We start from the raw sequence: 10,805 nt of genomic DNA, 5'->3' as shown, positions 1-10,805 counted from the left end.
TAAATTAGAGCCCACCCTAATGTCCTTGGTATAACAAAATTACCTCTATAGTGACCCTATCTCCAAATATGCTCAAATTCTGAGGTCCTGAGGATTAGGACTTCAACATCTAAATTTGGGGGAACATAACAATCTATGACATGGCAGTAGTATAAGTCTTATTTCTCTAAAATATCTTTGAAAAACAAAATATAGAACAAAAAAAGTATAAAAAGAACACAGAAGCCAGGTACAACTGTAATCCCAGTGGCCCAGGAGGCTGAGGCAGGAGGATCACGAGTTCAAAGCCAGCCTCAGCAAAAGTAAGTCCTTAGCAACTCAGTGAGACCCTGTCTCTAAATAAAATACTAAATAGGGCTGGGGACATAGCTCAGTGGTTGAGTGCCCCTGAGTTCAACCCCCCGCCCCAAAATAAAAACCCACATAAAACATCACACAACCCACACTCTTAAAATAACCAGAAGCAGAAGATGTCCAACCTCAAATAGAAAAATAACTGCTAACCTGGGCTCCAACTCTTTCACTTCTGATTGCTGGTCTCTGCAAAAAGAAAACACAGCAGCCCGAGATGGCCTAAAATCAGTTGGGCACTGTGCACAGCCTGTAGTACCAGAGGCTTGGAAGGCTGAGACAAGAGGACTGCGAGTTTTTGAGGCAAACTTGGGTGACTTGGCCAGACCCTGTGTCAAAATAAAAAAACTTTATAAAGTTCAAGCTCATGTCTAATGGAAAAGGTATATGCTGAGACAAATAATTACAGATCAGTCTGGTAAATGAGTTTAGGACGCATATTATCTTGCAGGGTTGCAGCAGTTGACCCCAGCACAGCTCCGTAACTTTGGACAAATTAGACAAGTACTATGACACTCCTCGGTTACCTCACCTGCAAAATGAAACCACCAACAACAACACAACTACGTGGTAGAACTGTTATGGGGATCTAATATAAAATCTATACATTCTTAGAAGCGCTCTGCAGACACACACCAAGCGCTCAATAAACGCCAATGTCAAATTACCACGAAAGTGTGATATTTTTACAAGGAATGGGATCCCTCTCCGTGTTTAATAAGGAAATTCTTTGGATGAAACACCCAGAGCTGGCCTCCTTGGGGAAGGTGCGCGCACCAAGAGCGTGGCCGAGGTGCTGGGGCACCGGGAAAGCGTCTTCCTGGACAGGCGAACTCGCCGCCGCACGCGGGGACCCACAGACCTGCCCGGGTACCCTTTAAGAACCGAGCCATGACGTCACCCCCGACGCCGCGCAGCCTACCTTGGCTACGCCCCGCCGTTCTTGCGGACGGCCTCGATTGGCCGACCGGTCTCCGGAGGCCACGCCCTCCTCCCCCGCGGCGGGCCCTGGCGCCGACGTCAATCGGGCCGGGTGGGAGTTCTGATTGGCCGCGGGCCGCCCTCCTGAAAGCCCCGCGGGGCTCGCGTAGGCTGCGCGTTTAGGGGGAGGGGCGCGGCATCGCGTCGGGAGTCGCAGCTGTCCCAGTCCGCCCGCCCGCCCGCTGGTCCCTCCTGCAGCCCTCCTGCTGGGCAGGGCCGGCCCTGCCCGGCCATGGAGTCCTACGACATCATCGCCAACCAGCCCGTGGTCATCGACAACGTGAGGCCCAGCAGCCGGGGGGAGGGTGGGTGTCCCGCCCCCGGGGGTGCACGCGGCGGCGCGGGGAGGGACCCCAGCCTGGCTCGGCCCGTTCCCAGGTTCGCTGCCCTGCAGGGCCGCTCGGTTCCAAGGCCTGGGTGAAAAGGCCACCTGGCCCTTTTGCCCTGGCCTTGGACCAGCATCCCGGTCGCGAAGCAGAGCCCCCTTGGGGAACCCAGGAAGTCCGAGGCAGCTGGAGCGACAGCCAGGCGTCCATCGGGTGCACCTATGCATCAGGCCCGTGGACGCATCCCGGACCCTGTCCGTTGAGAGTAGAATCATTGGTCAAGTTTGGGCCCCAGCCCCTTTTGCTCATCCTTTCGCCCTGGCTCTGGCCACCTGAGAAGGTGGGCTGGCATTTGCCCTTTTGCACACTTCTGGCCTCATCTTTTGGAGGGGTTTGACCTGGTGATGTTTAAAACACTTACCAAGAGGACTGCACCCCGTAGCAAAAAATGCAAGTTACTCTCCACCAGCCACATATTCACCATCACCTGGATGGTCTCTTGGCGGCTTTGACCCTCTCCCCTTAAGTACTCCTGGGTAGGGCAGAAATTCCACAGCCTGTGGAACAGTAGAGAGTTCAAGGCCACTCTTCTCAGCACTGAGATGCAGTTTGGGGTCATTGTTTGGAAGCCTCAGGAGAAAGATGATGTCTGGCTTCCTGTGGCCTTGTCCTTCAGCATTGGGGCTCACTCAGGCTTGCTTTTCAGGAAGATTTCTGGCCTTAGAGCCTGACATGGGGAGAAGAGAAGGGCTGGGGTTTGTGCAAGTGCCTCTAGCTGATGCTTCTGGTGTGCAGGCCTTGTAGTTTATAATAATGACTCTCCTCTGCTCTTTCTGGGGTTCTGTCTCTGTTCCACATGACCCAGGTGGGGTCCCTGAATGGCCGCCTTTTTTGGAGTACTCATGTGGGCTTGCCTGAGTCATAGCAGGCAGCGAACACTGAGACTAGAATTGGAATTGGGGACGTGCTTCAGACCAGCTGCTTCCCTTCTTGGTGGGCAAATAATTCACATAATTTATCAACAAACTTATGAGTTCCAAGGGCAACCACTTGGCCCCTCTGGTTGTCCAGCCCCTCCTCTATAACTGGGGGATGTCTATTTCTACGCTGCCAACCCAGAGGGCTGTGGTGGAGATGGGTGGGAAGAGGTGTTGAAAAGATCTGGCATGGTTATTAGATGCTAGGTTCATTTTGAGATCCTAAGTCCAACTTCCAGGCTGGAGCAGTGCCTGGACCAAGTTCTCCTGGGAATCTCATGGGAAGCCACTTGAGGAAAAGCACCAGTCCTTTTGTGCACCCAGTCATCTTTCCCTGGCAGGCCCTGTCTGCCCCTTTTCTGCTGGGGAAGGGAAAAGGGGGCTGTTGGGAAAAACTGCCCTAAGAGTTTGCTTCTAGATGTCTTTTGGGAGGAACCAGCCGGAGAGCTTACAGAGAAGGACGCATTGCCTAGTTCCCTGTGCTTTGCTCAGTTGACCTTCTGGTCTGGATCATTGTCATTCATGACTGTGGCTTGTGCACTGTAGGATGTTTAGCAGTATCCCTGGCTTTCCCGCTGGGTGTCACCGGAACCCCTCCCTTGTATACCTCCTTCAGAAACCATACACCGCCAGATATTCCAACATGGGGATACAAAATCACCCCCAGTTTTGAACCACTGGTGTATTGTAATGTTCCTGTTTTCTCAGCAAGAACGGCGGTCTCCTCCCTGGCCTCTGTTGGTGCAACAGCCAGCTCTCCACACCTGAAGGTGAATGTCAGAAGCTAAACATTGTTTTCCTTGCAGGGTTCAGGAGTGATCAAGGCTGGCTTCGCTGGAGATCAGATTCCCAAATACTGTTTCCCAAACTAGTAAGTGTTGCTGGGGCAGTAGCTGTTCCTCTTCTGTGTGCTTCCTGGGAGACCGCCAGCCCTGGGTCATGGCTCTGTTCTTTGAGGACAACTCTTGCCGGTTTGCAAGGGAAAACACCAGATTTGGGAGGTTAACATCAAGAGAGCTCTGAAGGGACAGGGCCTTGAGTTCCCCTTCCTCTCTGGGGGCTCTCATCTTTGTCTCCCTGAGCCATTGTGGAAGAGAGGCAGCCAGCATTGCCCTGGGGACAGGGTGTGGCTGGCAGCAGGAATAAAAGGGAGCTCTCCTAGGGGACAGCCAAACTAAAGCAGTAGAAAGAGTCAGCAGGCCCTTCCTCCCTGAAGTGTTTTGTGGTTTTTATATCTTTTAGTTGAACCCGGGGCCTCAAGAATGCTTAGCTCCTTCCAGGATCCTTACCTGTGTTCCCCTGGCAATGTGTTCTTCAGGGCTTGTTTATCTTCAGATCCTAGGAAATGTTTATTTTTGCTTTTGATTTTGTTTTTGAGCCAGGGTCTTGCTGAGTTGCTTAGGGCCTTGCTAAATTGCTGAGGCTGACCTTGAACTTGTGATCCTCCTGTCTCAGCCTCCCAAGTCACTGGGATTAAACTTTGGTACCTAGCCTAGGAAATGTTTTGTTTCAGTCAAGAGAGGCCTTTCCCAATACAGTGCTGGGGACATCCATAGGACACAGGGGTCTTTCCCTAGGTGGTGCTAGACCATCCCTGGAGGGATGCCATCCAGAGGGCACCTAGAGTGCGTGGCCCCTCTAGCCCATCAGAATTCTGGAGGCTTCGGAACTAGTGACCTAAAGGCCAGGACAGAGCAGGATCCTAAAGCCCCCAAAGTCACAGGCTACACCAAGAACCCCAGGTCCTCGGCAGGAACCCTGCGGGTTTTAGCTTTCCTGCTGGCACTTATGGGCGTGATGAAAGGTTCCTGTTGGTGCCAGGAAACTTGGGTCACATTTTAGAGCGGTAGCTCATCCAGCAGTAGCTCTTAGTTTCCAAGAGCTGAACCTCAGTTCCAGAAGCTCAGGCAGTAGGAAGGGGCCATCAAATGAGTGAGAGGTGCCCAAGGGAGCCACCACCCAGCTTTCTGGGACCACCTTCACTCAGTCTGTAGAAAGTGATGACAGCCCTGCCCCCTGAAGTCAGCAACGTGGGCTGTGAGATGTCCCTGCCGAAGGCTGACCCTCTGCTATGGCTGGCCCATAAAGGGATCCTGGCGTTCAGGCACTCAGCTGTCTCCGGGAGGGAGACGCTCCACAGCCCAAGGCCCCAGTTTCCAGTCTTGTGTCCTGTGGCCACATCCGGGTACTCTGGAGCTTTGGCGCTGGACTTTAGTTTTCCTGGACACAGCAGTTGGCCTGCCCACTCACTCATTCCATGTGTACTTGCAGTGTTGGGCGGCCAAAGCACATGCGGGTGATGGCTGGAGCCCTGGAGGGAGACCTCTTCATCGGACCCAAAGCAGAGGTGACCTGTGGGGCCTGCCTTTCCCTGGGTTTAGGGTCCTCTCTCACAGGAGTGCTGGGACCCTTTGGGCTCTAGCTGTGAAGTGCTGTGTGTGTACCTCCCTTCTGTGAGATGTGAGTGGTGGCGTCTCTTCTGGGGGATATGTTTAGACCTCCTCATATCCTGACTTTTAGAAGCTCTTTGGAAACTACAGAGGAAATACTGACTATTAAAAAGTGACTTCAGAATTAGCATTTCCCTGACCAGGGCCACGGGAGCCACCTTTTACACTCTAGCCTGGGAAGACCACCTAGGGACCGCACAGCCACCACGTCACAGCCCAGACAGATCTCAGGAGGAGCCAGCCAGGGGTGTGGAAAGAAGAGCAAGCCCATCTTGGGCAGGTGCCATGTAGGCAGCTGGGGACACGGTGTGAGGCTCTGGGGAGTACGGGCATGGTTCTGGAGAAGATGATGTTGGTAGGAGCCACAGTTATGGGGAGAGAAGCTCAGTGGTGCTCAGTGAGAACAGGTGTCTCTGAGGGGATGTCACAGAGTAGATGGAAGCAGCCTGTCTGGCGGGCAGCTGAGGGCTCCTGTAAGTGGGCCAGGATCCTGGAGGAGCAGTGGGCACCAGTGACCACAAGGGGGCGCTGTGCTGATGGGAGTGGGGCAGGTGGCAACAGATAGGGCAGAGCACATGAGGAATGTGTGGGCAGTGAGTGTGGGGGAAGGGGCGGCATGGGTTGGTGGGGGCAGGGGGTCATTTTCTCTGGTCCTCAGCCAGTTGAAGCTCACTGAATTCTGAGCCAAGATGCTGTTGGACAGATGCGCATATTCCTGGTCCAGAACCTGCCACAAAGCAGGGGACAGCCAGTGGGCAGGGTGGTTCCATGGAAGGCAGAGGAAGGAGGCAGCTTCCAGGGAGGCCGGAAGCAGCTGCTGGGGAAGAGCCTGGTGCCACCTCCAGATTTCCGCCCACTTCCCCCAGGAGCACCGGGGGCTGCTGGCCATCCGCTACCCCATGGAGCATGGCGTGGTGCGGGACTGGAATGACATGGAGCGCATCTGGCAGTACGTCTACTCCAAGGACCAGCTGCAGACCTTCTCTGAGGAGGTGTGGTGGCTGGCCCTGGCCCCAGGCTCCCAGTGTTCCCTGCTTCCTGGGCCCTGTCCCTCTGCTTCCTTTCTGGTCAGGCCTTCCCGCTTCCTGCCTGCATGTTGATGGTGTTGCTGGCGCGTCACTGTGTCTGTGTGTGCCTGCTTGGCCAGGGGCAGCCAGGCAGAATTTTCCAGAGAGCACCAGATCTTGGGAGAGTAACTGCCCGCAGATAACAGGATGGAGCCCTCAAAAAGAATAGGAGGCTGCAGCCGCCTGAGCTTGAAGCAGGGATCTAACCATCTGGACGGGACCCCTGGGGCCTGGCCTGTGGTCCTCTGCATGCCACCACTCTCCTGTCTCTCGCAGCACCCTGTTCTTCTAACGGAGGCCCCACTCAACCCCAGTAAGAACCGGGAGAAGGCAGCGGAGGTGTTCTTTGAGACCTTCAATGTGCCGGCCCTGTTTATCTCCATGCAGGCCGTGCTCAGCCTGTGAGTGCCCCTGGGTCCCCTCCTCCCGTGGCCACCCTCCTGCTTGCAGTGGGCAGGGGTCTGACTTCCTCGAAGGAACAACCCCTTGCCGCCTCTGATGACTGTTCCTTTAGCGAGTCCTTTGTGCCACTCTTTCAGACTAGACAATACAGATGTCCCAAGGTCTCTCCCAGGGGTGAGGAGGTCCCCATGCCTCAGTGGCTGAGGTGAGGGGATGCTGACCTGGTAACAGGTACGCAACAGGACGCACGACAGGAGTGGTTTTGGACTCTGGGGACGGGGTCACCCATGCTGTCCCCATCTATGAGGGCTTTGCCATGCCTCACTCCATCATGCGGGTGGACATTGCTGGCCGTGACGTTTCCCGCTATCTCCGGCTGCTTCTGCGCAAGGAAGGAGCCGACTTTCATACCTCAGCTGAGTTTGAGGTTGTCCGGACTATCAAAGAGGTGATGAGGGGTAGGGGGACAGCCTAGGGAGGGGACATGGGACCTAAGTACAAGGTCAAGCCCTGGGCTGCAGGTGTCCCAGTACAGCCTTCTGAGGCTTGTGTCCCTGCCCCTGCAGCGTGCCTGCTACCTGTCCATCAACCCCCAGAAGGACGAGGCTCTGGAGACAGAGAAGGTGCAGTACACCTTGCCGGATGGCAGCACACTGGATGTAAGTGGCCAAGGGTGGTACTGGGTGGCCGCCAAGGCTCGCCTGGAAGAAGGGAAGACTGGCTTCTCTGGGGGCCTGTCTGCCCAACCCTTTCTGCTCCAAAGGTGGGGCCCGCACGCTTCCGGGCCCCCGAGCTGCTGTTCCAGCCGGACCTGGTGGGGGATGAGAGTGAGGGGCTCCACGAGGTGCTGGCCTTCGCCATCCACAAGTCGGACATGGACCTTCGCCGGACACTGTTCTCCAACATCGTGCTCTCGGGAGGCTCGACACTCTTCAAAGGTACTGTGGCAGGTGGCACAGTACTGATGGGAGCAAGACCAGAGCCCAGGGGTGGCTGGACCCTCTTGCCCCAGAGCCCCCAGGCACCGCTGTGGCCATTTTGGGCAATAGATCAAATTAAATCTATTTACCTGGTCACTAGATGACATATTTATGAGGTCAAAAATGTACCTGTGGAAAGGACTACAGAAAGGGGCGGTGGCAGCTGGGGGGCCCGAAGCCTGGACAGGGAGCCAGTGGCAAGGAGGGTGGACCTGGGCCCCAGGCTCAGCAGTCCTGTGTTCACAGGCTTCGGTGACCGATTACTGAGTGAAGTGAAGAAGCTTGCCCCGAAGGACGTAAAAATCAAGGTGAGGCTGTGGAGACGACCTTGGGCACAGGCTTGGGACTGCCTTGACCTGGGGAGGAAGAGTGCAGGCCGCCTCCCCACTCGCTCATGTCCGGCCTGCCTGACTTCCCCTCCCCTGTCCCCCACCTCACACCCTTGTCGATTGGCCTGGGCTGTGGGAGGAAGGATGGCTGCCGGGTGGGGCCTGGCAGTTACGCAGCTTCTTGCTCCCCTAGATCTCGGCCCCTCAGGAACGGCTGTACTCCACGTGGATTGGGTGAGGCAGGGCCCCACAGGAAGTTTTGGGAAGGGTCTGCTCTGCCCTGGCCCAGGTGGAGGTGGGGGTATTGGAGCTCTGAGTGCCCAGAGAGGGAGACTGGCCCAGCCCACAGATCCACAAGAACATCATCCCTGTGTCCTCACAGGGGCTCCATCCTGGCCTCACTGGACACTTTTAAGAAGATGTGGGTGTCCAAAAAGGAGTACGAAGAGGACGGCTCCCGTGCTATCCATCGCAAAACCTTCTGATGCCCCAGGAGGGCGGGGCGTGTGGAAGAACTGGAGGAGAACGGGAGGGGAGCCAGAGCCCTGGACTCTTTTGGTCTGGGCTCACGTTCTAGGCTTAGGGTCCCCTGCATGCCCTGAACCCCGAGGCAGGGGGGCAGCTTCGCCTCCTGCAGCCTTCCCTACACACACAATAACATTTAGCTGCATGGTGGGAGTCTCGGGCTGCAACAGAGCAGCTGAGGAGCCAGCACTGGGTGGTTCTGAGTGCCCCCCTTGCTGGGGCCATTTAGGCCTGGGGTTCCTTGCTCTGACTCTTGCCGCTGCTTCCCCTAGTGCCAGTGCCAGACACCCAGAGGCCCCATTTCCTCTGACAGGCTCCCATGCAGGGCCAGAGTGCTAGGATGCCTGAGAAGCAGGCTGAAGGGGGGACAGCCAGCAGCCCTTGGGTGCAGTGGGCACAACAGTGTGTCTCCTGCCACCTCCTCTCCCCGACCCAATGGAGCAGTCCAAACCCTCGCACACTCTGCCCTCGTCCTCCTGGGCACTGCCTGGTGCAGGGCTGAGAAGCAGGCCGTCTTCCATCCCCAGCAGGCAGCTGTGGCCCAGGGTCAGAGCCGTCAGAGCTACGGGCAGTCACGGCTCATGTTTGCCACACTGTCCCCATATAAGCACCTCACTGATTGCTGCTCCCTCTCCTTGGCCCCAGTGCCCTGGACGGGAAAGAGTTAATGGCCTCACTTGTCACTTGTCACGGGAAAGCCACTTAATCAGGAGTCAGACCCAAAGGGGGTGGGGGACATTTCCTTCTCTCATCTCCCTTAAGAAAGGTCTTCATGGTGGCCAGGGCCCCACCTCCCTCTCCCCAGATCTGTACAATAATTTAACACAGTTGCCTGGAAAAAAAACTTTTATAAAATCATTATAGTAATAATTATGGCTAAGGCCCAGTGTGTGGCTTTGTTCTTGTGGCTGAGTGCTGCTGTTTGCTCACCTTCCCTGGGGACTTGCAGAGACCAGAGGGACTACACAGGCACTGCTGTGGCCCAGAAGCCCAAGGGTTCCCATGGTTGGCAGGGCAGTGGTGCAGGGAGGCCCCAGGAGGCTGGGCTCTCACCACCAGCAGGATTCCCAGGCTCGCAGCCTCCTCAACCACCAGAGGAGGCAGAGAACAGGGCTCCGGGCCCTTGACAGGGTCCTGTGCCTTTCAGAGGGACCGGACCTCAGCTCAGGCAGTTGAGGACTGGCAGGAGTGTCGAGCTGGGCTGCACAGGAGGACACTTGGAGGCACACAGGCAGGCAGTGGGGCCAACAGATGGAGGTCTGCTCTCTGATAAGTCCATGAGCACCTGCGGCACGTCTGAAGGTGCCAAGTGTTTGAGGCCAAGAGTAAACAAGATTTATCCTCCCAACACACGTACAGGCCTTGGGGGCCAACAGGACAGCCCAACAGGTGGGTCAGACTTATTTGCAAGGGCACAGGGGTGAGCCAGGCAATGGGAATGTTCCAGGCAGAGCCAAGAGCTGAGATGCCTGGGGCCGTGGGGCTGGAGATGACTCAGCAGGAAGGGGAAGGGGTCTGCTGTGGCTCTAGTAAGACATGAACTGGAAAGGAGGTTGGACTGGCATGTGAAGGTCCTAGAAAGGGTCATTGGCCTTGTCCTGGTGCTAGCCATGGAGGATGTTGACCAGAGCATTTGAGGTTGGTGGCTGAGAGGGCCACCAAACTGAGATCAGGTAGGAGGGAAGGACTGGGTGTCTGTGTAGCACATTTTGTGGGGCCTTCAACTCACATCAGTGTCAGAGTTTACACCAGGAGCCCTTCATTAGGGGTCCTGCAGGCCAGCCCTGGACAGATAGCCTTGGTCCCTGCAGGACCTGGGGGTGGAACACATCTGCATATGTAATACACATTAAGGTAAATGCACATGTGTGAGCACACCACAGTTAGAATATGTGCATACCTTTCTTAACTGTTTGCTGAGAGGGCCTAGAAACAGCGACACCCCAGTAGCAATGAGCACATCAAGTATCAGGGCTTGGTCTCTACATGCCATTCCACAATTCCCTGGGATGGGGGGGGGGAAGCTGAAATAAATATGCCCATGAAATGTAGAAGGAATAATGGAGAAATAAAATCACTATTGGGCAAATATTATAGAGTAGTAATGTTGCAGGCAAGAAAGGACAGAAAAATTAGTGGGGAGAAATAAAATGTTTGCATTGTATTGATATCTACTCATGAGATACAGAAGGAAAGAGTGTCATTTATGGAGAAACCTAGTAGACACTACCTTCACCAAATGATCAACCTTTACAGCTCCAGTAACAAGTCATCATCTCTTGATGAAGCACTAAAAGAGGCCTAGTTTCACCTGTGGTGTTCTTGTAAAATGTCAGTTGAACCAGGAGCCAGCAGCAGAAAACCCCAAGGTGAAACCAAGAGACCAGTCCCCTTGTTCAAAAGGAATGTCATGAAGA

General features: G+C 55.3%; 1 protein-coding gene across 1 annotated transcript; it reads left to right on the top strand.

Moving 5' to 3' along the window:
- Nucleotides 1-1,427: 1,427 nt before the first annotated feature.
- On the top strand, nucleotides 1,428-9,258 carry Actr1b (actin related protein 1B). Its single transcript, XM_005339598.5, has 11 exons — nucleotides 1,428-1,612; nucleotides 3,442-3,506; nucleotides 4,907-4,982; nucleotides 5,952-6,077; nucleotides 6,429-6,553; nucleotides 6,786-7,002; nucleotides 7,121-7,213; nucleotides 7,318-7,492; nucleotides 7,781-7,842; nucleotides 8,057-8,097; nucleotides 8,246-9,258. The coding sequence occupies exons 1-11, from the start codon at nucleotides 1,565-1,567 to the stop codon at nucleotides 8,346-8,348; spliced, it is 1,131 nt and encodes a 376-aa protein (XP_005339655.1). The 5' UTR covers nucleotides 1,428-1,564; the 3' UTR covers nucleotides 8,349-9,258.
- Nucleotides 9,259-10,805: the final 1,547 nt, after the last annotated feature.

Source organism: Ictidomys tridecemlineatus, chromosome 12, assembly GCF_052094955.1.
Source record: "Ictidomys tridecemlineatus isolate mIctTri1 chromosome 12, mIctTri1.hap1, whole genome shotgun sequence".
Taxonomy (NCBI): Eukaryota; Metazoa; Chordata; class Mammalia; order Rodentia; family Sciuridae; genus Ictidomys; species Ictidomys tridecemlineatus.
This window is presented reverse-complemented; position numbering and strand designations above follow the sequence as displayed.